This window comes from Opisthocomus hoazin, chromosome 2 (genome assembly GCF_030867145.1).
Source record: "Opisthocomus hoazin isolate bOpiHoa1 chromosome 2, bOpiHoa1.hap1, whole genome shotgun sequence".
Taxonomy (NCBI): domain Eukaryota; kingdom Metazoa; phylum Chordata; class Aves; order Opisthocomiformes; family Opisthocomidae; genus Opisthocomus; species Opisthocomus hoazin.
In genome coordinates this window covers 65,713,358-65,736,520 of record NC_134415.1, presented here as the reverse complement: position 1 = coordinate 65,736,520, position 23,163 = coordinate 65,713,358, and the positions used below count along the sequence as shown (strand labels likewise).

Sequence of the window (23,163 nt, the reverse complement as noted above, 5' to 3'; positions counted from 1 at the left end):
TTATTTCACTTGGAGGATACAGAGCAGAGCTGGCTTGAGCTGTATACTTTCTGAGCAGACACTGGAGGTGTTTTCACCAGCGTAGGGTGGGGGACACCTAAGCAACGTGTCTGTTTCTCTAAGGTGGCTGAAAGTGGAAGTCCTAGCCGCAGACAGTCTTTAGAGAGAGTTCCAGAACTGAAGGAACCTTAACCGCAGAGGATTAGCCCCAAACCAGGTCAGGTAATTGCTAGGACCTGCCTGGTAAAACGGCTGCAGGTTCATCCTGACCTGGTAGCTGCCCTTCTCGCCTGAACTAAGCACGGTAATGGCTGTATTTCACTCCAAATACGGTTGTGCCCGTGTTGTGCGAAACCATTCCTCTGAGGCTCTTGCTCCATGGGTTGCCCTGCAGGACAGGTACCGGCTTTGCCCCGCCGCCGCCGCCAGGGGGCGTCAGGCGCCGCCGGCGGCGGCGCCTGACGCCCCCTGGCGGCGGCGGCGGGGCAAGCCGGGGAGGGAGGCGCGGGTAGATAAAAGTATAAAACCTTGCGTGCAGAGGAGCCCCTCTTTCAGTCCCTCGGTGTTCCCTGTTCCACAAGTGCAGAAATAGTCCTGCCAGTTCTGAATCCACAACCACAAAGCAAAACGCCTCTCAGAGGTACCCAGGCCAAAGACATGGCCGTTTGGTATCCAGGACCACTAAAAGCATTGCTGCAGCAAGATGCGGGGCTAGCTGGTCTTGCACAAGGGGTGTTGGTAGGGCAGGCAAGATCTTGGCTTTACTTCCACGCATGGCTTTGCTTTCTCTATTGAAGCGTCTTTATCTCGGCTCACAAGTTGTCTCCCTTTTACCAGCCCAATCCTGCCCCCATCCTACCGGGGGGTGCTGAGTGTGCCGCTGCATGGGGCTGAGCTGCTGCCACAACACGGTCTCAGAAGCACAAAATCTCAGGAGGCACAGAATGAAAAATAAAAAGGGAAAGACAAAACACATAGAAACAAATACATTTAGGAAAATGACGCAGAGCTGCTCCGCTTTCTGCTTCTGAAATACTGAAGTACAGAGCAGTTGAGAAACAAAACTTTCCTTCACCTTCAGCTTCACCCCCCCCCCTGAGATCCAGGACTGCCCTGCTTCTGCATGTGGCAGTGTGACTGGAGGCCCCCGGCTTGGTACTGCGGCTGAACCGGCAGATGCTCGTACACCTGCCAAAAGACGTCTCTCCTCGCTGAATACGAACGTCTGTCTTCCGTCTCCAGTTTCTGCTGGCCCGCTTGCAGACAGATAAACTTCTGGATGCACAGCTGGATGAACGTGTCTGAGGTTTGCCTCAGCTGTGCTGGCAAGATGTTTCCTGTAGAGGAAAATTCCTGGCAGTGTTGGACGCCTCATAGACAAAACTACCCAGCTAGCTGAACCAGCTAAAACTACTTAGCTAGAGACACTAATTTTGATGAATGGAAATCAGACAAGGTTATAACCAGTCCTTGAGATTAGATATGAAATCATCAGCCTGCCTTCCCAAAGAGTTCTCATTTGGAAATGAATACAAACGTGTGGATGAACGTGAGTCTGAGCAGTGTGTGCGCTCACTCGCGGTTAGTTACAGAGCCAAGACTGCTCCAGCTTTATGCAGCAGCCTCAGTGACGTACCACGCTCATGCTCCTTCAGAGCAGCCTGCCTGCCTTAGCCTTCTAACATGACTGTATACTGTAACGTATTCATCTGGAAGACTTGCACTTGATTTACATTTTCAGATCAAAAAAGCATGTGGATTTCTCTACTTCCTCCTGCACTTCTGGCCACAGATTTAAAACGTCAAAAAGCTGCAGTGGATTGAATCCATCCATTTAACCCATCCATTTTGTGATTTTAACTTCCTGTTCTGTTTGTGAAGAGCTTTTCATTCAATAGGCAACTTCCTTGGGTGCACTGGCACTGCTCAGCAGCTGTCGCATGGCAAGACTCAAGCATCCTTGGTTTCTTTGACGTGCAAAGCACTTGGACATTCCCCCTCCCTCTAACAAAGCAAGGGCTTTGGAAAAAGGGGGATGTCTCCTCATCTCAGGACATTTGTGGACCTGGAGCCAGGCTCTTAGGCGCTGCCCTGGCCTCGCCACTCAGCAGTGTGACACATTTCTCTCAAGCAGCTTTCGTGGTTTAGAGAACGAATCAAAGGATTTCCCCTGCAGCTCTTGGCGTTTGTTGTGTCTTGGCAGCCAAAAGGCTCCCGTTTCCTTCAGTTCTGCTCAAGCTGAATGAAAACTGCCCGGGGCAGAAACCGAGTCTCTACATGTTTTGCACTAGGCAGGCCAAAGTTGTGGGAGGTTTGGGGAGCTTTCTAAATAGCAAACACGGAGTAATAGAGGCAGAAATAGAAAACAGGAAGAAATAATTCGTTTTGCCTGAAGTCCTAATGAAGTTTGTTGCAAGCCTGAGGATTAAATGCTAAATCGCTGTCCTGGATGTGAACTGCTAAGAATTTTCCATTCCCAGCTGAAGATACTTGTCCATGTGGGTATTTCTACCATGCTTGTTGCTATGAGATTTCTATTTTCAACAGATAAAATTCAGACTACTTAGTTCAGGTTCAACTGACTACACTGGCTTTTGATGTTTCTTTACTGCTAGGAGCACTGGAGAGGGCACTGGATCATGGAGTAACAAGATTAACTTGGCGAGACTGTAAGGATGAGGTCCTTCCCAGCTAACTCAGTGTGGAGGCTCATGTGCTTTCTTGCAGAAGAGACAAAAACAAGTAGTAATCAAATGAGCCTGAAAGAAATCTAGCCATCTGCCCTGTGTCATGGTGACCAGAAGTTAGAAGATAAGCCAATTTACAAACCTAGTCTCAGTGAGGTTGCTTGTTTTGGTCTCTCTATACATATTTCCCAGGAACTCTGATGGCCTCACTATAGCAGATAACTTTCTGATAGATGCTAATGAAGTTATGAGGAACAGATCTGCATTCTTACTAATGAAAAACATGACAGTAAAAAGCTAGGGAAAACAAGACACAACTGGTCCATCCATTTAATGCATTTTGATTATTGCCATTTACCGGAATATTTGGCTTTGGATCAGTCAGGAGCCTTGCACATGCATGTTTCATCTCTGTCAGGCACTTAAAATGCTAATTTTTAAGGAAGCCAGTAGTAACATGGCCCAACCATTGCACAAACTACAATTGATAGGTAGAATGGTTTTGCTTTTACAAGACGGACTTCAAAATAGTCACAGGTATGAAGAAGACACCTAGTAATAGGAGACTCTGCATTGCCGAATGCCACAGAAATGTCAGGAAATCATCCGGTGTAGAGAGTGCACCAGGCATTCAGAATAAAATCTTCAGTTCCCATTTTCTACCTTCATTGCATCTTCCACCAAACTGAGGACTGAGCCCTCTTTCACAAGAGAAGGTGGCGTTTCTCTTTCAAATACTCCAGTCCCTGGCAGGAGCACCCAGTGCTCAGTGCAGTCTCTGGGGATTTCGGGTGCTGACCACGCTGCTTTTCAGACTCTCCAGCCCTGGCAGAAGCAGTGGATCTCTCTCTCTTACTTTTCATGTGGTGTTGAGAGGGAAGATGGCAGTTTGGCAATGGCTTCTGAATGTGCTGCTAGCTCGGCTGGCCAGGATAGACACTGGATCTGAGAGAAGCAGCAGAATGCCAAGATTTTGCTGAAATTTCCGTTGAAGTTAACTAGGAAAAGGAAACTAGTATTAACCTTAAGAGAACCGAGGAAACACAGCACGGCACGAGCAACAGGGTAAAACATCTACTGCTGTAATAGTGCTCCACTGCCACGAGAATGAGAAAAATAGAGCACATCGTGTTCAGACCTAAGACCAGCAGCAATGTAATGTTGCACAGTCGTTCTGCTCCAGAGGGAGGTTTGAGAAGCATGCTTAGATTGAACTTGAACTTGTGTTGATTATGGAAAAGTTTCTATTAAAGCTAATGATGTAAGTGGGGTAGAACTGGTCCTTCCCGAGAGACCTGTTTATGAGAAATTTATTAGTTGGTACAATGGAAGTAAGAGTCTTTTCTCTTTGCCACACAAATCAATTGTGTTTACTAATTGGGTAAAAGGTGATAGTCTTGCTGCACCTCGATGTGTTGGACTGGAATGTGTTTACAGAGAGATGGGACTGTTTTGACAAGAGCTGCAAGGTTGGGTAGATCTGACACCTGTGTTTCTGATAAACTAGGAGTACAATCGTCCCAAAAGATCATGATGAAATATTTGTGACGGCAATGAGAAATTAAGGATGTTGCAAATACAGGAAGGGCACAAATGGAAGTAAATTAATGTTTAACTAGTGGTGTAAGGTAGACCAAATATATTGTGGACTACCCATTGAATATAGTAGATGGTTTGGAGGGGTTTTTTAGATTCATGCTCACATTCATGTCTTAAAAGCCATGGGATTAGTTTGCTGACAAACCTCTGCTTCCTTAGTAGGAGAGGATCTTACAGACCAGCTCGCTGCTGGTTCCAGAGGCTCAGCAGAGCAGGTGACATTGCTGCAGGTGACATTGCTGCAGGCCCTTTCTCAGCAGCTGCAATAAAGTTCTTTAGTGAGCAGGAGACTGAAAGAAAGGAGCAGAAGTCAGATTTCCTATCACCACCCCTATTGTTCCCTAGGAGTATCTTTGCTTGTAATCCTTACAGAAACAGTTTGAGTGCCAGCTTCAGACAGAGGCTAAACTTGTAGCTATAATTAATTTGGAGCCCTTTGCCAAATGCTTTCATTATTGCGTACTGAGAACCCCAGTAGGTCAGTGCTGGGATGTAGGCACTCCTGTTTTCTGGTGGCAACACGTTCCTGCCAAAAAGAAGAGGGTAGAAAGCTCCTGCCATTGCCCTGCGGTGGGCACAGGGCTTCTCTGCTTATCTCCAGCATGACTGAATTCCTGATTCAGTAGCACAGAAAGCAGCCCTCAAACAGCTTTTACTACTCTCCTTTGCTCTTTGGCAACACACACCATCTTTACTGCAACCAGCTTCACTGCCTGGCATTTACTTTGCTGGTTATCCCTGAACAATTGCTGACTCCCCCTTTCCGACTGCTAACTGCTGCCCTACTCTCAGGCTGCTTCTTGGCTGCAACTTAAAAACGTGAGGCCCAGGAAAACAGCGTGTGGAAGGAAAAGAGGTAATAGCACTGAGCTGCAGAACACACTGTTACCCATGTTTTTCCACAGCTAAAAAATTTGGTGGCGGTGTTCAAATTTCTGATTGACCGTCAAAGTTCTGTGAAGTTTACTAAAATTTGTATTCTGTCTTTACGGAGCTGGGTAAATAATAAACATCTGATTCCATCAGTCTGTGAGCTGTGCGAGTTCAATTTCGCACACCAGGGAAAAGCTCACCCCAAGACATTCTAAGATCTATCTTTAAAACCTCTTTACTCATAAAAACAGATTTTTGTTTTCTGTTAGGATGCTGTGGTAACTGGTTAAAGAGCAAAATCTCTCTGTGAAACATAAGCACATTCAGTTTAGGAGGAAAATTATTTTGGGGTGTTTGGGTAAGCCAGGAGACAAATAGAGCACACTGTGTTTTTAAGTCCAGTGGGAGAAGAGTAAACAGTCTCTAAACTCATTGCACAAGCTGAGTACCTGTGATCTATCTTTCTGGAGATGTCATGGTGCTTACATTACAAGGAGCAAGGGGTAGTCTAAGGAACATCATTTCCCAGCGACAGGATGAGGAGCACTGGGCTAAGTATGAAATGGTTATTCAGGGCTCGAAAGACCAGAAGCCTGGAAGCTGGCCCAGGTGGTGAAGGGCACGGCTGAGAAAACTGTGAAGAGGGCCCCATCTCAGCTCAAACAGGGGGTTTGCATGAAGAGCACCACTTCCCTCAACCGGTGCCTCATCTGAGGCCAAGAGTGAAGGAGACATGTAGAAGCACCTCTCCCATCGACAGCTTGACTGCGTAGTGGGATTTTTCTTTGCTGTTTGGGTTGATGCAGCTTGCTATAGAGCGTTGCATTGGTTGGCAGTGCTCACTGATATAAAACAAGAGCAGCTCATTTGATTCTTACCCTGCTCCCTGGCAAGAGCAACTGTATCTAAACCACGCCTAACTGATGTTTCTCTAATTTTTTAAAAATTCTTAAGGGCTGTCCACTCTTTCCAAGCTATCTACTCCATTGGTCTACTGTCCTTCTTGGAAAAAAGCAGCACTACAAAACAAAAAACCAAACAGACAACATCCAGCAAAACACCATTAATGTCAGCATTAATGAGGTGGTGGGACAGAATGTCCCTGCGCTGGGGTCAGTGGGGAGCTCACCCCACTCAGCACAGCAGAGATTAATGCCACATTAGGAAGGCTGCAGGGCATGGCTTGTTACCTTGTCTTCCCTAGAGAGTAATTTTCCTAGATTGGTTTGGCTGACTTTGCCCCAGGGGTCAGGTTTGCCACACCTCAGATCTTCTTGGTCATCTCTGGGCTCTGCAGCTGGTTCACATAAGAAATTTTCACCTTAAAACTTCACTTTTTTAATTCAAGCCAAACTGTGTATGTGTCTAGCATTGTACATATAACAACTCAGAGTAACCTGCACTATGGTGACCTACTGGTGCGGAGAACTGTGACCTTAGCAGTTAATGCAAGGCACTGGGGGAGGGGGATCTGTGTTCTGTCCTCTCCTGCCCTACACCCCACTGTTACTCTATGATGGTTTTCAAGCCATTTTAGCCTATGTATCAGTTTCCCTGTCTGTAACACTGGAATATCAACTTCTCTTTTTTTTATATTTAATGACTATAAAATGCTAGGAGGGCCTGAAATATGAACAGAAATAAAACTCAAGGCCAAAACTAAAATGCACAAATGATGTATTGAAGTGCTATATTTCCTAATCCATAACAGTCAAAAAATGCTTAAATCTTTTGATCTCTTTCTGTCACATGGAAAGAGTCCAGGTATTTTTTAGAGCTCCCTGCTGATTTCAGTAGGGGGTCCTGCTGAACGTTTCCCTCCACTCCCAGCTTGCAGTGACATGATCGTTGAGCATTTCGAAACCCAAAGCAATTTGCTGCCCTGATGCTGGGCCACGCTGCTGTCAGCATGCCATCTTACTTTCGGCAGCTGGAAGATGTTGTTTCTTAATGCCAGTTTTTGGAAGGCAGAGCTGACGGTGAATGTTTACTGCACAGGCTGCTGCTGCTAAGGCCAGCACCTGGGTGAGTTACTGTTAAATGAGAAAGGTTTCTGGCACTACAGAAGTCACTGCAGCAATTTCTGATGCTAGCAGACAGCATTTGCTGAAGCTGCTGTCAGCAGTGAGGAGCAGTGTTAGCCTCCTACTTGGATGAACAACTCCTTGTAACTTTGACAAGGTAACGAGTGAGGCAGCGTGAGACGTAGGCGGCTATCTTGCAAGTGATACAGAACGAGGACAGTTCCCTTTCTGCAAGTTTCTCGGCCTGCAGAGACCTTACAGTGCTGTAAAGAGCAGCGGCAAGAAACATGCATTCCGAACACGAACACTGCGATGGAAAAACGCTGCTGTAATGCTGGATACTCTTCCCCCAGCAGAACGGATGCAAAAACCAAGAGCTGAAGAAGCACTCCTGGAACAGGCGTCTTCTCTCAGCAAGCGAGGGTTTTCAGAGCTGTGTGGTGCTAAGGAGCAAGTCCTCTTCACAAAACCTAACTTAGTCCAGGAAAAACTCTCTCACCTAAACTGATTCTGGAGGTTTTAAAAAACAGAAGTCTGTACTTTTTGTTCTCTTTTTTTTGTACCAGAAAGGGAAAAGATAGTGAGAAATTAAGGAGACCAGCTTAGTGTTACTGTCGGTACATATTACCACAAATCTTTATGGTTTCTAGGTGACACTAAACACGAAAATGACTTCCTACACTTACTGCTATGTGATCTTGGGCTGATGAAGCTTGAAACCTATATGCAAAACCAAATCAGAAAAAATTTGACTTGTTGCTCTGTCTTTCTTTTATGGAGAACATTGGTATTTTGAATGGACAATGGGAGATGGTTGAACAGGTTTCAATCTTTGGCTTTGCAAGAATGAATGACGTCAGACATAGAAGCTGCAATTGTTCAAAAATATGGTGTTCGGAATAAATGGTTTTTAACTCCACTGTATAGATGAGCCAACATTTCTTATTTAAAGGGAAAAAAAGGATTAATCAGTTTTAAGACTTGAGTGCTTATGAGCATCATTATACCATTCAGCATATTCCAAGCAAGAAATGTCATCCATCTGTTAGTCTTATTGTTGAGGAAGGACACGCTTCTTTCAAAGACCTACAGGCACTGGAGAATTTTCACAGTTCTTGGTAAACAGTCAATTGTCCTTGTTTTAAAATGTTCAAACCACGCTGTTGGTCTATTTTAAGTTTTGTTTGCTTCATATTCCAATCATTTCATCTGATTATGTCTGTATTTGCAGGCTAGACCTTATGGAAGTCATGGCTTAGCTCTCTTCTGATAAACCTTGATAGATTTTGTCAGTCTCAAATTCAGGAATCCAATCCTCTTTTGGGAAGTGCTAAAGCATAAGCTTAACTTAAAATCTAATTTGAAATCTGTAGAAATTGAGCATGTTTCTGTGCAGTCATTTATTAATAATCTAATTTTAAGTATTTCCTTGCTCATGATGTTTTGATACTGTGCATTTTCTAGACCCTGAGAATGTTTTTCAGAGCTCTTGCTGGACCTATGTTAATAGCCATAGCAAAATCTGTGCTATATGACTAACAGCGTTAGCTACTCTTTCCTGAACCCTCCTTTCCTTCTAACCACCGCACTACCAGTGTGTGGCAAATTACTGGACCATCACAGATGCTAACACACTGCTGGCATTTCCAAAATGCACCCAATTTCCCTCTATACACAGCGGGCCACCCCAGGAACTCTTTCTGATCCCACTTTTGCAGAGAACATGCTCATCTCATCCACCCATGCTCCCTTATTGGTCCTCTGGTGAGGTGATCAGAGTGCGCAGTGAAGTCCAGGCAATCCAGCTGCTTGCATCCAATGGCTGTGTAATTTGGTTTTTCTTCTAACAATTTGATCATTTCCCGATGCTTCATGTTACAGGTTGTCCTGCATCACGTATTGGACAGTCATCATGTATTCCTCACGTGGCTAACTCCACACAGGGGGTGGGCACTCCGGCTGCGGTCCTTACCGTGCCAAGCACACAGCTCATACTGCATTTAGACTTCTCCATCTTCTCATTCGCATTGCGCAGTAGTTTTTCCAGGGCCTCTGCAAGTCAGACCACAGCCATCCTGCACTCAGCTGCCTGTTTCAGTCTCTCCTTCAAGAACCCTGTCACTCTCTCTGAGTTGTAGGCAGCAAAACCACACTTACAAATTACAGTTCCTTTTCCAAAACTGTGTGTGCCCACACCTAGCTATCAGTTTCATCACCATTAGATCTCATTTTGATAGCTAGGCTTCCTGTTTTTTCAAAAAAAAGCGCTCGAAAGAGCTTTGCCTTAGCCTTTTATAGCAGTATCTGCCTTCTATCTTTATGGCTTGGCTTCTTTTGTAAACTGGATGCTATTTTTTCCAGCAGTGATCACATCAGCCCTGCAGATATGGGTGAAAGTCTATTTTCATTGCCACTGTAGTCAAGAAATATATAACCTTTTGTCCTCAACATACCGCTACTTAGTTGTATTAATCATCTCCCACATCATTTTCAAAATCATTGATTTCAAGGCTACAAGTAGCCTTATGTTTGAGTATCGTCTATAGTCTTTGCTTCCAGATACATAATCTTGCTTTTGGATGCATTAAGTCTATTAAATGTGGCTAACCAAAGTTTAATAAAGTGTAATAAAGACTAAAAACATGTCTATTCTCCTATTGCTTGGATTTTCCATGTAATTTATCATTGCCTCTTGTCTGAAATCTTGTAGGTAGACTACAATTTTACATGGAATTATTTTGCTCCTTGCTGACTCTTTGTCTTGCCGAAGGTACCATGTCTAATCAGTTTAATTTGTTTAATATAATTTGAAGATTTTAAGACAAAACATGTGTAACTTTGAAGATATTAAAAACTCCATCAACAATTTACTGGTATTATATTGATAGAAATTGGCACCATTTTCTCTGCCTCATCAGTTGCAGAACTTCACTAGCTAACTCAAAAAATTCTTTTGTGTATAAAACAGAAGTTCTTAGCTTCATTTACTTCCCCCCCGTCCCCCAATTTTTTTGCTGTGATTATCCTGAGAACATTTTGAAAGTATATCTTATATATATGAAAAAGGACTGTTTGCATAATCTAGTATCAGTTCTGAATTTAATGCAAATTCAGATCAAAAGGAAGCAACATTGAAAGTGCTGCAATCTTCTATTACAAATATTTTGGGCCAAAAATGAACTACTACTTCAATGCATAAATTTATCTCGAAAGCGCACGTCTGATTGCAAGAATCTCAGTATCTCGTGCCCTGATCACAAGTAATGTGAACTAGGAAGACGATGCCTTTTCAAGTACAAGAGAGGAAATAAATGCTATACAACCTAATTGGAACAGAAAAGTTAAAAAAAAAAAAAGGGGATAAGATGCAGACAAAGGAGATTACAATGACTGAAGAATTGAATGAAGTAAGATTCTATGGTTTAGTTACCAGGTTTTCAAATTTTAATCAGCAATTACTTGACTATGGTATGTTAAGTGTCCTTACATGTAGTAACTGTCGGGGGAAGGCTTGTTTATCCCACACACAAAAAAAGAAGCAGCAGACACCAGCAGCTGGCAAATAAGGCCAGGGGAAATACAAACCAAAAATAAGGGATATCCTTCTCTTCAGGGAAGGCTGGTTGACAGCTGCACCAAACTATTGAGGGAGCTGGAGCATCCTCATCCTTCCATATGGAAGTTATACAGTAAACACAAGTGACTGGTTTTAGGGCAGCAGTAACTGGATAAATTTCAACAGGCTACAGAAAAAAGGAAATTATTGTTTCCTACCTATGAGCTAGAGCCCTCACATTGCAAAAGACAATTAGGAGATGATGAACAATGAGGCTGGTTAAGAAATCTTTAGGAAATATTGGGAAAGATTTTGGATGGCTTAAATAAGGCTGGTAGTATTAGAAATTTTGATCTTTTCACCTTTCCAACTATTTTCTTGTTTTACACTGAGTTATAAACCTCCTCTGTGAACCTCCCGATGCACAAATGCATTGATACAAGTATTTAGGTATAACATTGCTATATGATCTATATCCTTATTATAAAAGCAGTTGAGGACATCTTTTACATCAGATAAGGAGTCATCAGCATGAAATATTTTACTGTCATTTCTGGTTTTAAGGTCTATGACTACAATTGAAATAGTTCAGAAGATAAATAGTCACAGAAAATGCCAAGGTCACGCAACATAAATGTTACCTGGGAGAAAAGATATTGGTAAAGGTCTTCCTTTAAAAATACACCTAATCATGTACCTACTTTGGAGGGTACAAGTTTTAAACACCATAGAAAAGTTTTTTCTCTTTTTTTTGCTTCTCCTCTTCAAAATCAAACAAATCATTACTGGTGGGGCTTTTTTGGTGTTCAAAAAAAAGGTTCATTAAGTAGAAAAGTGACAGATAGGCTTTGAAAAGAAAAACACCATCTGCTCTATTAAGTAATTTCTAGGATATCCTGTAATTTTACTATCCCAAATAAGTATCACATGACATGGAGAAAAAGTGAGCTTGTATCAAAAGTCCCAGCCAGGACATCAGATAACAAAAGAAAGCCCACAGGTACACATTCTGCGTCTGCCACGGCAAATGGGCCATGTCTGAAGAAGCAGCGGTGTGTCTGGGGCTGACTGCCCTACCTGAGCTAGCCACACCAGCCTGCTGTGGAATTCACCGAAGCAGAACAGACACTCGCAGGGCATGAGTCATACAGATGCGGTACTGCGAGCGTCTGAGTCTGAGTGAGGTACGGTCCATCCAGTAAGATACTAGGCATTTCACTGAATCCCTCTGAGCCACATTTTCCCCCAGTTTAAAATATGACTAACGCTTGCTTTCTTCTCCCTTACATCCCTTGAGCCTGTAGACACACCTGCTAAAAGAACCGATGCTGGCTGCATATCTGTATGGCACAGCATGGACAGGACTCTGCACCTCACACAAGTGGAATACATAAGAACTTCATTAAGTACAAGAATGTTTATAAAACGGGAACAAAATATATACTGGAGTGCCCTTAACTTCCACAAAAGTCAGCTCAAACCGTTACACCCAGCAGGAGTGAGACCGAGAAAAGACTGCGTTGTGTCACGATGCACGAAATAGCCCAGCAAATGTCATATTGTTGCCTTTTATTTGCTAAAATAACTGCTTTCAAATGCCAATCATTTGTTTTGGTAGAAATTACAATGTGAAAATTCTAACAGCATGTAAAAATATATCTTTTTTAAAAAAGTAGATAATCTCATAACCATCATATTTTACCTGAGGGGTTTATGATGGATGTTGAAATCACCGATATCATGTCTGGAAACTGTTATAAATAACATATCATGAATAAGCTGTTCAACTGTGATGGTTCCAAAAACTCCAATACATTAAGACGTGTTTGCTCCACTGAGTCCATAGCTCTCTTTGGCAAGAGAAACAAGATTTTGCATTTTAGAATATTTTAGAAAATAACTGTTCAGCCTTCCATTTCTACATGAAGTCCCCATTGTTCCTTGAATTGCAGGAGATACATTTCTTGGTCCTCTGATGATTCATCAGATACTTTTTTCTCATACAGTCTGGACAAAATTCCCTCTTTGTCAGGATCATCACACTTGACTACTCCTTCACACATCTGATTTTCAACACTGGACAAGGTAGGAATATACAGTCTTCCAGTGTCAGGATCCCAATCTACTAATATGGTCTCTCCACCCTCTTTATCCGTTAGGCCCTGTGCTATTTTTTCCAGCTGAGGACAGGATGTCTGTCCAGATTTTTCAGTATCCAAGTCCACCAAGTTGATATGGGTCTCACCTGCCAATTCATCTGCTGCATCAACTACCTTCAAATCAAGTTCCTCTGTTTTCGGTCCCAAACATGGGTCTGTTGCCTTCACCTCTAGCTGGGGGCAATATGGATGTCCTGTTTTCATATTAATCAAGTCCCCCAAAGCGATCTGTGGCTCACCTAGTAGTCCCCTGTGGACAGAGGTCTTCTCTTTCAAACTGAGCTCTTCTAGTTTCTGACCAGGACTGAAGTCTTCAGCCCTTATATCATGTTCATACTCTACGGTACCTGCATTTTGCTGTCTCAAAATATTCTTTGTTCCAGGCTTGCCATAAGATGGCCAGTTCCCAGTTTGGTCCCCTTTGGCTAAAATATCCCCTTCGTGTGAAATCTCTTCACTTGAAATATCAAGCAAGTGTTTTGTTTCCAGCACTTCTTTTGAGGGCAAATCCTTCCCTTCGGTGCCACTGTAAACAGTGTAATAATGGGGGTTTTTCCTTTCCGATAAATGACTGGATTCCTGAGATGGCTTGTACTCATCCATGTTAACAGTGATAAGGTTGACTACTATTTTTTCACATGGTATGAAAACCCTTTCCTTGCATTTGTCAGTGTAGTGCCATACCTGGAAAGCAAAAAAATATTTTTATTTGGGTGAGGTACAACAAAAATACCATCTTGCTGCTTCACATACTGTCATATATCTTTAAAATGTAAGGCTAGGCTAGACCTTATTAGGAGGTTATTTTAATTTAGAGAAGAAGGAAGTTCATACAAAACCTCCAGGATATGTTACAATTTTTTTATTCTATCCAAAGTAAAATTATATTATGACCAGCTTTAATATCCACTTTCTCATTTTCCCCATGTCAAAATAATGATTAGAACAATTTTATCAAATTCTCATTTTGTTTCCACCAGCACAAGCTCAAGTGACTTTGGAGAAAAGATCGAAGTTGTCCTTGGGTCACAGATTACAGAATCTATTCCACTCTTCTTAACAAGTGAAGAGGAATTGCAGGCAAAATCACATCCCACAAGCAGCATCAAGTACCATGTTAAGTTATAGCTTACAGAAAATTAAATAATATCAGGTTTCCTTTCAGAGACGAAGCTATACAGAAGGTTGAAGTGCAGTGTATGGAGCCCACACTGTGCAGTCTGTCACAGGCTGCTTTTGTGACTCTGTGATAAATCATCTAGTTCAACAACAGGAATCTTTCTGAAATGAGTAATATTTCTCACAGGAATAAATACTCTACAAGCAGTCACTAAACGAAAGTGCAGTAGAAAAACAACAACCAGAAGCTGCACTTTAGAGCTTTCAAGCTTCAGTGGAAGACTAAGACCACTAATCATTGCACCAGGTAGTCTGAAAGCACCCCCAGGTCAGAAGTGCTGGACCAAAACAAAGTGCTTATTCCACCTCCCCTCACTGCACGGAGTGCCCGTGTGGAATAGTCTGTAGGTGGGGAAAGCCAGAGAGCATCATTAAAATACCACATCTATATTCATTTGTTATCTTAACATCAACCGATTCCAGAAGTGGAGAAATAAAATTGAAGCTTAAAGGTGGTCATAAAAAAATGAAATGGATGTTAAAAAAATCCCCAAATTACACATTCATTAGAGAAAAAACTCCCGGAGTTGGAGTTTAGTCTGCTATTGAGTGGGAATTTTTCACTAAGTAGCCCTTTACATTCTTGGAATGTGAAGAGCTCTGTCCTGCTAGCTCTCCAAGGGAGACCACGCTGTCTCCCCCTACCATACCCTGCATCCCAGGATAAAGAATAAAGAATAAAGAATAAAGAATAAGAAAGACAAAGAAAGAGTTTTTACCAGGGCCTGCAGTGACAATGGGCAATGGTTTTAAACTGAAAGAGGGTAGACTTAGATTGGATATAAGGAAGAAAATCTTTACAATGAGGGTGATGAGGGACTGGAACAGGCTGCCCCGAGAAGCTGTGAATGCCCCATCATTGCAAGTGTTTAAAGTCAAGTTGGATGGGGCTTTGAGCAACCGGATCTAGTGACAGAAGTCCCTGCCCACGGCAGGGGAGTTGGAACTATATGATCTTTGAAGGTCCCTTCCAACCCAAACTGCTCTGCAATTCCACGATTCTGTGATAAAGCTGGTGCCTCGTCAGGTGCTGGAGGTGACTCCATGCACATCTGAGCACACGGCAGCAGCAGCTGCTCTACTCCTTGCGAACTCACAGTCCCTCTGTGAACATTTCTCCTATCACCGCTTTGCTGCTCTAGATTTCTTCAGAAAGATCAGCATGTTGAAACCAACTCCCTTATGCCTCCCATCCCACGGTGTCATGCAGATTGGATTAACATCAAAGTGTTCATTCATTATTGTAATTGCACGTTTATGCTTGAGCAACCTGTTTAGAGGTAACTCTGAGAAAGCTCTGCTGGGCTCGTGAGCTGGAAACCAATAGTGTTTCTTATACTTCATATGTTCTTTGTAAAATTTAACAAACTTTGCAGTTCTAAGGAATTTGCAAACATTTTTACATAGGAAGTGTATCTGGGTTGTGTAAATAACAGAATGTGTTTGTTGGTACATTTTTGGGTGTTAGAATCATAGAACCATAGGTTGCAAAAGACCTCTAAGATCACCAAGTCCAGCCATCCACCCAACACCACCACTCCTACTAAACCATATCCTGAAGAGCCACATCTACAATTTTTGAACAGCTCCAAGGATGGGGACTCAACCACATCTCTGGGCAGCCTGTTGCAATGCCTGACCACTCTTTCTCTAAAGAAATTTTTCCTAATATCTAATCTAATCTAAATCTCCCCTGACGCAACTTGAGGCATTGCCTCTCGTCCTATCACTAGTTACCTGGGAGAAGAGACCAACACCTGCCTCACTCCAACCTCCTTTCAGGTAGCTGTAGAGAGCAATAAGGTCTTCCCTCAGCCTCCTCTTCTCCAGACTAAACACCTCCAGTTCCCTCAGCCGCTCCTCATAAGACTTGTTCTCTAGACCCCTCACCAGCCTCGTTGCCCTTATCTGGACATGCTCCAGCGACTCAGCATCTTTCTTGTAGTGAGGGGCCCAAAACTGAACACAGTACTCCAGGTACGGCCTCACCAGTGCCGAGTACAGGGGCACGATCACCTCCCTACTCCTGCTGGCCACACTATTCCTGATACAAGCCAGGATGCCCTTGGCCTTCTTGGCCACCTGGGCACACTGCTGGCTCATGTGCAGCTGGCTGTCGACCAGCACCCCAAGGTCCTTTTCCACCAGGCAGCTTTCCAGCCACTGCTCCCCAAGCCTGTAGCATTGCGTGGGGTTGTTGTGACCCAAGTGCAGGACCTGACATTTGGCCTTGTTCAACCTCATACAGTTGGCCTCAGCCCATCGATCCAGCCTGTCCAGATCCTTCTGCAGTGCCTTCCTACCCTAAACCACTCCCACCCAGCTTGGTGTCATCTGCAAACTGACTGAGGGAACACTCAATCCCCTCATCCATACCACTGATAAAGAAGTTAAACAAGACCAGATGTTTCCATTAGGAAATGGTGCAGTATTTGAAAGTACCAGATTAAATTATCTGTGTCATGCACATGTGCTAAATCCTTCACAATCACAATTAAATGGTAAAATGTTGCAATGCCCAGTAACAGTCCAAGAAAACATCATGGGGTTTCTGCACTGCTTAATTATCTTCTCTTCTTGTTTCTGATTTCAACCAATTAATAACTTTTGTTCACTGAATCCCGACTGTGCTTCTTCCTAGATCAATTTAGGGAGTGCTAACTTCCCAACAGAACTTGACTCAGTGCACCTCAGACCTTGCTTATGGCAATGACTCTTCCCAAACCAATAGCTGAACTCAAGTTTTTACTCCGTTTCTCTTGTATTTAATAACCCTCTATGTGATGCTCTTTTCTTGATCTGAGTAGCAACTAGGGCTTTTATTTGCAGCTAGGCATGGTTTCCTCTCAGCTGACTCGGAGCCCTGGAAAACGTACAGCTCTCCTGTGAGTGCCAAGGTTGGCAGTGACCTCCTGCAACAGAGAAGACTTACCAGGTTTGTTGGGTGTTTCTGTTTTCTGACGTGAATATACCTGTGCACACAGTAGCACGTCATTGAAATAAAAAGGACAGCAAGCATGATAGGCAGAACACATCCAAATACGATTGTTACAGTCTCATCTGCCGTTTTATCTGTTAACAAAATGAAAGTTTTCATTGTACTGAGCAACTTTTTAATGTATTCAGATAGTAGTGTGCATTCCCCACATTGCTTTTTGGATATGGGATGCAAATGTTTTAGATAAATAAGGGATTTGCAGGAAATGTTAAAAAATGACATTTCAGCTACAAGACACATTTTCATTATTATCTAAATTATAAATTAAATTCTAAAAAGAAGTAGCAATCCCTCTCTCAGGTTCTCCTGTTCCTAACGTCTGCCCCCTAATCCTGACCCAGCTCTGCCACTCCCAGAACTCATTCAAGGAGAAAAAAAATTCTGCGTTCACTAAGACTCAAAGAATGCCGATCCTCTTCTTCAGAGGTATTGTCGTACCTGCCTGTCAGTTGACCCCACCTATGTTTTATTAAAGGCAGTTTTTTTTTCCATCAGCACAAATGCACAGAAAAGGGAGAAACAATGCTAGCTTTTCACTCTCAGAATGGATACATAAAAATATTAAACTCAATCACTGTGTTTTTTCCTAACCTGCATCTTTTTGTAATTCGCCAGTTTACACATACCTTTCAAAGTAGCAATGCAATATTCTTTTGAGAACCCACTGTGCAGAAGTGGTGTGGTGACATATATCTGTGCACTGACACAATAAGCTGTTCCAGCTTCTAACCGGGGCACAACCAAGGTGTTGTTGCTGACGGTGAAGAACCACTGGAAGACATGAAAAAATGATTTTTTTTCCCTTCAACTCCTCATTTACAGAAAAGTAAAGATCTTATATACAAAACGTGTCACAAGCACACAGATTATCTGCAAAGAACAATGATAATGTAAGAACTGCCAGCTGCGTCCTTTTTTTACGAATACAATTAGGTCATGTCCTCTCTTAATATTTTATATCCAATCATTCTTCTACGACTACTGAACAATGTCATGTTTTATACGAAGTAGGACCGTGCACTGCCACTAGCCCGCATTCTCATGCTGATGTTGCAACAGAGCCAAGAAATCACTCCAGCCCTGTCCTGATGTCCAGGCCAATAAAAGGCACAAGGGACAGTTCCACAAGAATCTTTCACATCGGGATGTTCTGGTAAAGGACTCTTAGAATAATGGGTGTTATGTAGATCTTGGAATCCAAGGTAAAGTAATTGCTTTATGTCAAGCACCTTTACTTAAAAAAAACCCAACAAACAAAACAAAACCAAACAAAAAAACCCCTCTGTATACCTCTAATTGCTAATCTTGGCATTTTAATATCCCCTTTGACAAAAGGTGACTTTTGTGGTGTAAAGTTTCTGTCTCTTTTCAGGAAATTGAGAGATTTGCGAGACAGAAATTGCGTCTGGAGGACGGGAACAGAAGAATGAATTTTTTTGTAACTGATCACTGAACTCTTCCTCATCTACTGTGTTTATGCTGGGAACTACTACTTGACAATGAAATGTAAATCAACAAATGAAGACATTCAGGCGTGGTGACAGAGGATGCACTTTGTCACCATGTATTGCAAGTATTGCCAGTAGACTGCCTGGCTGGGGAGCAGCTCTGCCGAAGAGGCCTGGGGAGAGGCAGCAAGCTGAACTGAGCCAGCAGTGAGCCCTCACAGCAAAGGAAGCCAACAGCATCCTGGGCTGTCTTCACAGGAGAAGAGGAGCAGCTGTGGGGGAGGAACTATCCTCCCCCACTCAGCGCTCATCAGACCACATCTAGAATATTGCGAGCAGTTTTGTTCCCCCCAGTACAGAAGAGACTGGCATACTGGAGTGGGCTTGGTAGAGGATCACCAAGACGGTTGGGGCTGGAGCACTCGTCCCGTGAGCAGAGGCTGAGGGACTGGAGTTTGTTCCACTTGGGGAAGAAGGTATGGCTTCAGGGGGACCTTACAGCAGCCCCCGGGATGACCAGTGAGGTCATCAAGAAGACAGAGCCAGGCTCTTCACAGTGCTGAACGGTGGGAGAGTGAGAGACAACGGTCATAAATCCATAAAGAGAGGTTCAGGTTGGATATGAAGAAACACTTTTTCCTAAGAGGAAAGTCAAGCAGTGAAACAGGTTGTACGGTCCCCATCCTTGGAGTTTTTCAGGAGGCAACTGGACAAACCCTGAGTGACCCTGTCTGAGCTCACAGCTATCTTGCTTTGAACAGGACTTTGGACTAGAGACCTCTCGAGCTCCCTTCCAACCTGGGTGATCCTGCAATTCCTATCAGGCTATGAATCCTATTCTGATCTTCGCTGTTATAGACAAAGTGCATTTCAGTAAGCAAGAGCACAGATTTAACCAGTGCAGTTCTACAGCCTTCTTCAGTGCAGCTCTTCTTCAAAGCTTACCCGCTTCTTTGTTTTTTTGTTGAGGACAGACACGTTGTATTGCAGGCCAGGATACACTTGAAGCAGAGATACGGATTCTTCCTCAGGATTTCTCTTCCACTTCTCAGGAGCAGTCAGAATGATTGAAATAGATTTCTCAGTAGAAGATACACTTACCATGGGTGGATCAATTTTAGCTGGAAAAATGAACATGTACAAAAAGCAGTCAAATGCAGCACAGGCACACTAGTTTGACCATGCAGATTCTTAAAGCAGATAATACTAAATTTTTGTAATGTTTTGAGGAGTCTAAGTAGGACTTCGAACAATTCATTTATATTGGTAGAAAATTACGTTATCAGATAACTAAGAGGATCTTTACAGTGAGAAGGTGAACACTGACTTGGAATTTTGCCTAGGAATTCCTGTGACAACCTTGAAACTCAATTTACTGAAACAAGCTAAATTACCAGTATGTTCTCAGATTATCTGGCACAGATAAGAGATATTGTGCTCTAAGAGTATTATTACTGCTTGGTTTAATAAAGCCTTTTCAAAATCAGAGTTCTTTACACTGTGGGTGTGCCACAGCTTATATTTGCCTTGAGTAAAGCTTTACCACAGCATAAGAGTATTCAGTATATATATAATACCATATATATAACACACATATATCCACATTCTAATATGATTATTTCAGTGACTTCTGCCAAAAGCATAAATATGAAACAACCGCAAAAAAATGTAACCTCATGTTAAAACTAAAATATCATACGCTATGAAGGTACATGCAGACTGTGCACACAGTATTAGGCAAGCCTATTGAATATCTGGCTGTGTGATTAGCTTTCCTTACTATCTGTAAGAGGGTTGAATCGCGCGGTGTCCATCCAGTCCGAGCACATCCCATTTAGGAAGGCTTTAACGCTCGCGTAGTATTGGTCTTCGTAGTCAGAGGTCTCACTGGAGAGGTCACACCACGTTCTGTTGATATTCCTGCATTCTGGCTTTCTAATCCACTTGCCAACACCATATCTATATTGAAAAAGAAAGAGAAAGGAGCTGTACAAAAGCTATTGCCATGATAGTTGTCACCTGATAATATAGTACAGAAACTGATACTATGGCTGATAAAACAATTTGCTTGTTTTGCAGAAATCTGCAATTTCAAGGAATTCCTAACTTCAGCTGAGATAAAACACAAGACTTCCACAAGTTTTTAATGAAAAATACATCAGAGTAGGCCCTATCCAGAAGAGGACATATGGAACTAACTGGGATATTACCGATACCAATCTAAGTCCAGTTTTGCTTACACAGACCAGAGATCTCTCAACTTCAGTCTCCGCAGTTTTAATTTAAACTCGGAACGCATGATAACAGAGTCAGGATAACTATTTATACAGAGACAAAGAGTTCTGTCAACATGGTCAGTGGCTCATGCTGGTGTATGGAGACAGATGATGCTCAGGGTCTCCAAGATGAGTGGACGGGAGACTACTCATCACTGACTGCTACTTCTTCTTCTTGTTTAAAAGAAAGACTCCATTGGAATACAAGGAACTTAAAACCCTTCTAGTTGAAAAAGGGTCACATACCAACAATGCCTCAATACTGACCAACTCTTATGCACCAGTAGAAGAAATCAGGGTTTCCTTGGAAAATTCCTGCCTGGATTTGCTCAGAAGCTCCTGCTCCTCAAACTCACATTATGCTGAAAAGAATTCCTCTTTGGCTGCTAATTATTAAGGGCATGTAGAAACTTCTACATGACCGCCAGCACTTTCCACCTAGCTCAAGGCCTTGCTTTCCTAGGCAGGTAGACGCACACGTGAATATTTTTGTCTTAAGTGTGAGATGGCCGTACCTACAACTACAGACTCTTTCATGGACCAGCTGACCCTGCAGAGTCAGTGTAGCTAATGCCTGCTGTGCATTTTACCTTCTACACAATTACCATTCATTCCTTCATTACTGAGCACTCTCCTCTCTTCTGGGAGGTGGATGGTGTCGCTCCTTTCTTAGCACAGCGACCAACATCTGCGCAAAAGAGGCTGCAGTCTCTGACTGTAGAAGCTACTCCTTGTGTTTTTTAGTAACCAGTACAAGTAACAGGAATCTTCTGGAGATGTGAATTGGTTTCAGTATCATGAAAAAATTACTAGACCGAGGGAAGTGTTCATATTAGAGGTAAAGACTGGGAGCATTACATCATCCTTGATGACACTGCTAAGCATATTTATAAGCTAAACTTCCAGCACTGTCCTGCAGAATGATCCCATGCTCTCTCGGTGGGAATAAAGGAAATAGACTCTGGTCCTCACTCAAAATCCTTTATATCCTACAAAGGTGCAGACTTTGAAAATAGAAGGGCCTGATTCCAATCACATTGGTTCTCTGCAACACCTGATAACTTCACTGGATGTTCCCCTAGACGAGAGAGGCTTGTGAGATCAGAAGAAATCTGTGGGAGTTGGGTCTGTTAGAAAACACCAAGGAAACACTGGGTGCTGTTAATATTCTATTAAATACTACATCTCTAAATCCATTTAAATGTGTACAGAATGCTAATGTGTACAGATACCAATCCACAGCACAGTCCTTCTTCCTTCTGTCTCATTTCTTAGGGATGCCCCTGAAAGTTTCCATGTTGCATCCCATACTACTTTAATAGGAAGCTGGTCTCCTTATAAATTTATTTTAACTGGATCTGAAGTAAGCAGTATCAGAAGTAAAAGTTAAAACCCATATTGCTTAAGCCTAATCCACGTTTTAGTTTTCCTTTCTTTACTTTTCAGCAGCCCTATCTTGCACAAATATTTTTTTAATTATTATTTGAAATGTTAAAATAAAAGTCAGTGGGGGGTAAAATAAACAAGCCAACTTACACTGAATACTTCACCTTGTACAGTACTCCATCTCCTGCGCCTTCTGGTGCTGACCAGTGAAGGACATTCTTCATGTTTACAGATTCAAAACGGACATTCCTAGGGTTGGGCAAAGAACAATACAATTCTCCTGAGAAAGAAAATAAGAAAGGAACAACATGCACTAAGAATCTGCAAATACATATGCTTCCAAGTTAACCAAAAAAGATACTTCTTTTCAAGTAAGCCATAAAATTCTACATACTGCCTTTCTCATCATAAAAGGCACAAAGTGGTTGGACATGGAAATTAATTTTTTTCAAAAGTGTCCCTAGCTAGTGCAGTCTCATATTCCACCTATATGAATGTGGTTTCTTCCTACCAAAAATGGCCTTGCCATATATGACAGACATTGGCATGGAAATATCCAGGGACTGGAAGCTAAAGCTAGAAAAGTTCAGCCTAAAAGAGACACACATTTTAAAATTTGTATAGGTATTTGAATATCAGAACAATTTAATACTGGAAATTGTAAAAAATATCCTTGATGTGTCAGTAGGATTCTTCTTGTAGCTGAGTGGACTTGTAAAATCAAACCAGGTATTTTTAAAAACACACGTGGAGTCTACTGCAAACACAGCTTTACCAACATAAGTATGACTTCACACTGGAGAATCAGACTGGATGATTGCAATAGCCCCAGCGCCACCGGATCTTCGATGATGATTTTCCAGAAAGTCCAAAGTGAACGCCTACTGTTAGGTCACTCATCCAAACTGATGTGCATTGCACCAGGTTTTGAAATGAATGAACAAGCAGGTCTGGGGCTCTTTGGAACCCAGTTTCATG

At 42.5% G+C, this 23,163-nt stretch overlaps 1 protein-coding gene across 3 annotated transcripts in view; it reads right to left on the bottom strand.

The window, feature by feature from the left end:
- Positions 1-3,650: 3,650 nt before the first annotated feature.
- Positions 3,651-23,163, bottom strand: part of IL20RA (interleukin 20 receptor subunit alpha) — a 33,518-nt gene continuing 14,005 nt past the window's right edge. The window contains exons 2-8 of one of the 3 annotated variants that reach the window (XR_012766508.1): positions 22,336-22,465; positions 20,304-20,482; positions 19,469-19,644; positions 17,702-17,846; positions 17,010-17,149; positions 12,442-13,582; positions 3,651-3,685 (exon numbers count right to left, since the gene is read on the bottom strand). Coding sequence is in view for 2 of the 3 variants with exons in the window: in XM_075446571.1 (XP_075302686.1) it covers positions 12,644-13,582; positions 17,010-17,149; positions 17,702-17,846; positions 19,469-19,644; positions 20,304-20,482; positions 22,336-22,465 (1,709 nt within the window). In the remaining variant the exon portion in view is untranslated. Of the gene's footprint in view, positions 3,686-12,311; positions 13,583-17,009; positions 17,150-17,701; positions 17,847-19,468; positions 19,645-20,303; positions 20,483-22,335; positions 22,466-23,163 lie in introns of those variants that run through there. The other 2 variants (XM_075446571.1, XM_075446584.1) reach the window with 2 other exon arrangements.